Here is a 3,947-nt window from a genome sequence, read left to right as displayed (position 1 = left end):
CGAGTGTAAACAATTTTAACCATAATTTCCCGTCAAATAAAACTGAACTCCTTGCATGAGACTTCGAATATCAATGTTTTCTGGTTTAATTGGATTATTGGTCTCCGTGGTGATATGGTAGTCGGAAGATAATTCCTGTGGTAAAAAAAAAATTAGGATTTAAATCCCTGTGGTGAAGTCTGTTAGGATTTAGACCAAAAATTGAAAATTTCATCAACTTCCCGTTAAGTGTTAGAGTATAAATGCTCACTTGTGAGACTAAAAATATAAAGTTAGCCTCACATGTAGCCCTACGGACTAACAATTAACGGAGAGATCTGTTTTAGCCTAGTATGTGTGGCTCATATGCTAATAATTAACGGAAAGGTGACAAAATTTTCAATTTTGAGCTTAAATTCTAACAGACTTCATCACATAGGCTTAAATTATAATTTTTTTTAACCACATGAGTCATCTTCCAACTACCCTACCACTATGGAGACTCATAATCCAATTAATTAGGCCATATTTTCTTAGCATTGGGTGCGAGAAAAATATTAATTTTTGATATTAAGTACTTAGGTTCAGAGTTCAGACCATCATAATTTCATATTCTTACCTAATGATTAAGCTTATATTAATACAACGTTTGTTGTTATTATTATTATTTTTTTAAACGACGTATACTCAAGTCTAGTGAAAAATGACCAAAGGTTTAATACTCGACGTGTACGTATACTCGAGTATGAACTTCAAGAAATGCATTTTTAGGGCTATCGACTCAGCTTTAATGTAGTATTTGGTCAAGGGCAAAAAGTGCATTGCAGCCTCATATCATATGTGAGGCAAAGCTGAATAGAGAAGACTTAGTGAATCATCAAATAATGCTCCAAGTCAATAAGACTCGTGTGCCCTAGGAATAGTAACAATTTCAGTAGCCAAAAACACAACACAATTTCAATGGCAAATTTCCCACCAAAATGAAATATATTCAGTTGCATTTTGTTTCGTGATAGGAAATTTTCATTTTCACCACACCCTCAAACTAGTTTCTTTGAAATAATCTTAAACTCCATTTCTTCTGAAAATTACACCTTTCAATTCATGGATGACTATTCTTCTTCTTCTTCCGACTCAGATGTTGATGATTTTATGCTGTTAATTATTCCGTTATTACTTCTAGCTGCTAGAGCCTAGAGGACCCGGAAACGACGCCGTCGTGCTCGCAGGACCATTATGCCCATCGGCAACACCGGGTCCCACTCCTCTCTAATCAGCGCCCCATTCAAACGCAATATATGATCAAAGGGTTGCTTTGGTACCAAGGGGAGAGCGACACGTCTAAGCAGTATGATGCGGACGCGTACCGTGGGAACATGACGAAGCTTATTGAGAATGTGCGCGAGGGTCTTGGTTTGCCTTCGCTTCCAATTATCCAGGTTCGTGAGCTGACTAGTTTTAAGTGAGTCTTTGCTTTGAGGGGCATTTTAGGTATTTCCTCACTTCTACATCGTGTAACGCATTTTTAGTAATTATAATCACATAAGTTACCAACAATTGCATTTCAAACGCAATATATAGTTTGATTTTGTCGATAATTTTAACGAAATTAACACATTACAAACCCGCATGGTAATTTTGCTGAAAAGGTTGTTGAAATTAAGTTATTGTCCTTGAATTGTAACAAGTAGTAAATTACAATTTTGAACTTGCACATTACAACCTTACATGGTAACTAATGATACGTTGTCGATAATTTTTTCATTTTAAACTCTCGATTGTGTTGATTAAAAACGATACTAATACTTTGGTTGCAAATAGCTGTTTTGTCCGGAGACAACAAGTATATGGAGAAAGTGAGGGAGGCCCAATTGGGAATGGAAATCCCAAATGTTTGTGTGTGTTGATTGATGCTAAGGGATTGGAGCTCAAAGATGATCATCTGCACCTCACCTCCAAGTCCCAGGTTCAGCTGGGGCCCATGTTGGCTGATGCATACCTCCAGCGTTTTGGACCCTCAGAACCCGATTCTCATGCTGCCATTTGAAGTAAATACGCTAATATTACGATGTTACTTATTTTAAGGTGCGTTTGGACAGGGAACTTTGAACCTAATTATTGATACTATGACCGTTGGGATTGCGTTTGTCATTTGGTCGTCTGGTTTGGTGAGGCCTTAGAGTGAATTGAATGCAGCCTTCGGGATTTAAACCAATGGGCCTAATAGGTCTCGCACTAACCAATACATCTTTCTAGATGAAAAAATAGTAGGTGGATTATCTCCTGTTTTGTATGGTCACCGTTAAGCCATGTCAACATTTTATATTCCTATTACTTTTTGTTTTATTATTTTTATAAAAAAAATCAATATAAAATGTTGACGTGGCTTAACCGTGACCACACCAACATAAGAGGATGAGAAGAGTATAGAAATGAGAGAGCAGACAATCCACCTTCGAAAAAATAAACCCTTATCACGTTACGATGTGTTGACTTTTTATCTCTCTTTTCCAGTGATTAAAATTGATGTAGGGTAATTTATTTTCACGTAATTGATTCCGTTTATTAAGTTAACTTGAAAATTATGGAGTAGTCAATTCTAAGTAATTTTATTGTCTGACTTTGAAGTTTTGATTCCTCTCATGAAGTCTACTTAGAAAATTAAATAAGTACTTTTTTTTTTGTCAAACGATAGATTTTGTTAAACTAGATGTAAGGATTCAACACTTTTTCATCACTGTGGTAAAAGATCGCTTGCGATAGAGTATTATAGTATATTATTTATGTTAAGTTGCTAATCAAGATCACATAATCGTATATGATTTATCTCTTAATTTATAATTAGACAACATAGGGTTAGATAACTTAGGTTAGACCATACTACAGCAGATTTTCGTGTGTTGCCATCTTATCTCTGATTTTCATGTAATGTAATAAAGGCTATTTACATATAATTTGTAAGAAAAGAAATAACGAATGGAATATGAACAAAAGGTACTAAGATATAGCTTTAGTGACGCTATTCGTGCAACAGTGTTGAGCTATTACCTTTACCTGTCCCATTGGTCGTTTAACTTACTTCGATCAGTAATGTACATCTATCTTGCAAAACTTCATCTATTTTTTTTTTTTTTAACAAATGATATTATCTATACTAAGGAAAATTGATGGGTTTGGCTTCAAAATAGGCTAGTAATAATGTGGTTCAAATTCGCTTTTAACGAGAATCAAACTTAAGACATTTCACTTACAATGAAATTGAATACCATTAGACTGTAATATTAAGTGGTTGCAAAAGTCACTCTTAGAATAACACGTTGATCTTTTTCGAAAGAAATTTTAGTAAATGTTCATGTAAACCACTTATCTAGTGAGCACTTTGTCCACGTGGGGAATGGGTGATAGAAAAGTGTCTCATTGAGAGCTCATGAGCTCACATCTACTTAAAAGTTTGTAACCTTTTTTTTTATTCCGCTAAAGCCATGCTGATTTGCAATTAAATTACAAAATAAAGTTTTGACGGAGAATAATAAAAAGAAGAATAGGGTGAACTGTCAATTAAATTTTTGAATTATTATTTGAGTAAAAATTAGGTTTTTAAACTATGTTTTAGAAAATCAATCATTGAATTACAAAAATTTGTCAATTACATATCTAATATTAGATTCAAAGCTATTATATTTAATTTTTTATTAATTTAAGTCACGTTACTTGTATTAGATACACATTGAAAGGTAGATTGATAATTTTAATAAATAAATAGTGTATGAAGTTAACTTTGAAAGGTAAATAAAATGTTAGATTCACAACTTATATAAAATGTCAAGGGCGAGAAAAGAACGGTATTACACTCTAAAATGTGTCAAGTGACTTAAGTTGACGAAAAATTGAATAAAATAGTTTTGAATATTATAATAGGGATGAAATTAACATTTTTTAAATAAATTTAGAGATTTATTTTACAGTAA

The 3,947-nt window shown here is 33.3% G+C and overlaps 1 protein-coding gene across 1 annotated transcript; it reads left to right on the top strand.

The window, feature by feature from the left end:
• Nucleotides 1-1,277: 1,277 nt before the first annotated feature.
• On the top strand, nucleotides 1,278-2,026 carry LOC103436446 (probable carbohydrate esterase At4g34215). The gene is made up of 2 exons (XM_008374872.3): nucleotides 1,278-1,441; nucleotides 1,801-2,026. The coding sequence occupies exons 1-2, from the start codon at nucleotides 1,278-1,280 to the stop codon at nucleotides 2,024-2,026; spliced, it is 390 nt and encodes a 129-aa protein (XP_008373094.1).
• Nucleotides 2,027-3,947: the final 1,921 nt, after the last annotated feature.

This window comes from Malus domestica, chromosome 05, assembly GCF_042453785.1.
Source record: "Malus domestica chromosome 05, GDT2T_hap1".
NCBI lineage: Eukaryota > Viridiplantae > Streptophyta > Magnoliopsida > Rosales > Rosaceae > Malus > Malus domestica.
The sequence above is the reverse complement of the archived record's forward strand: the minus strand, read 5'-3'. Positions and strand labels throughout refer to the sequence as shown.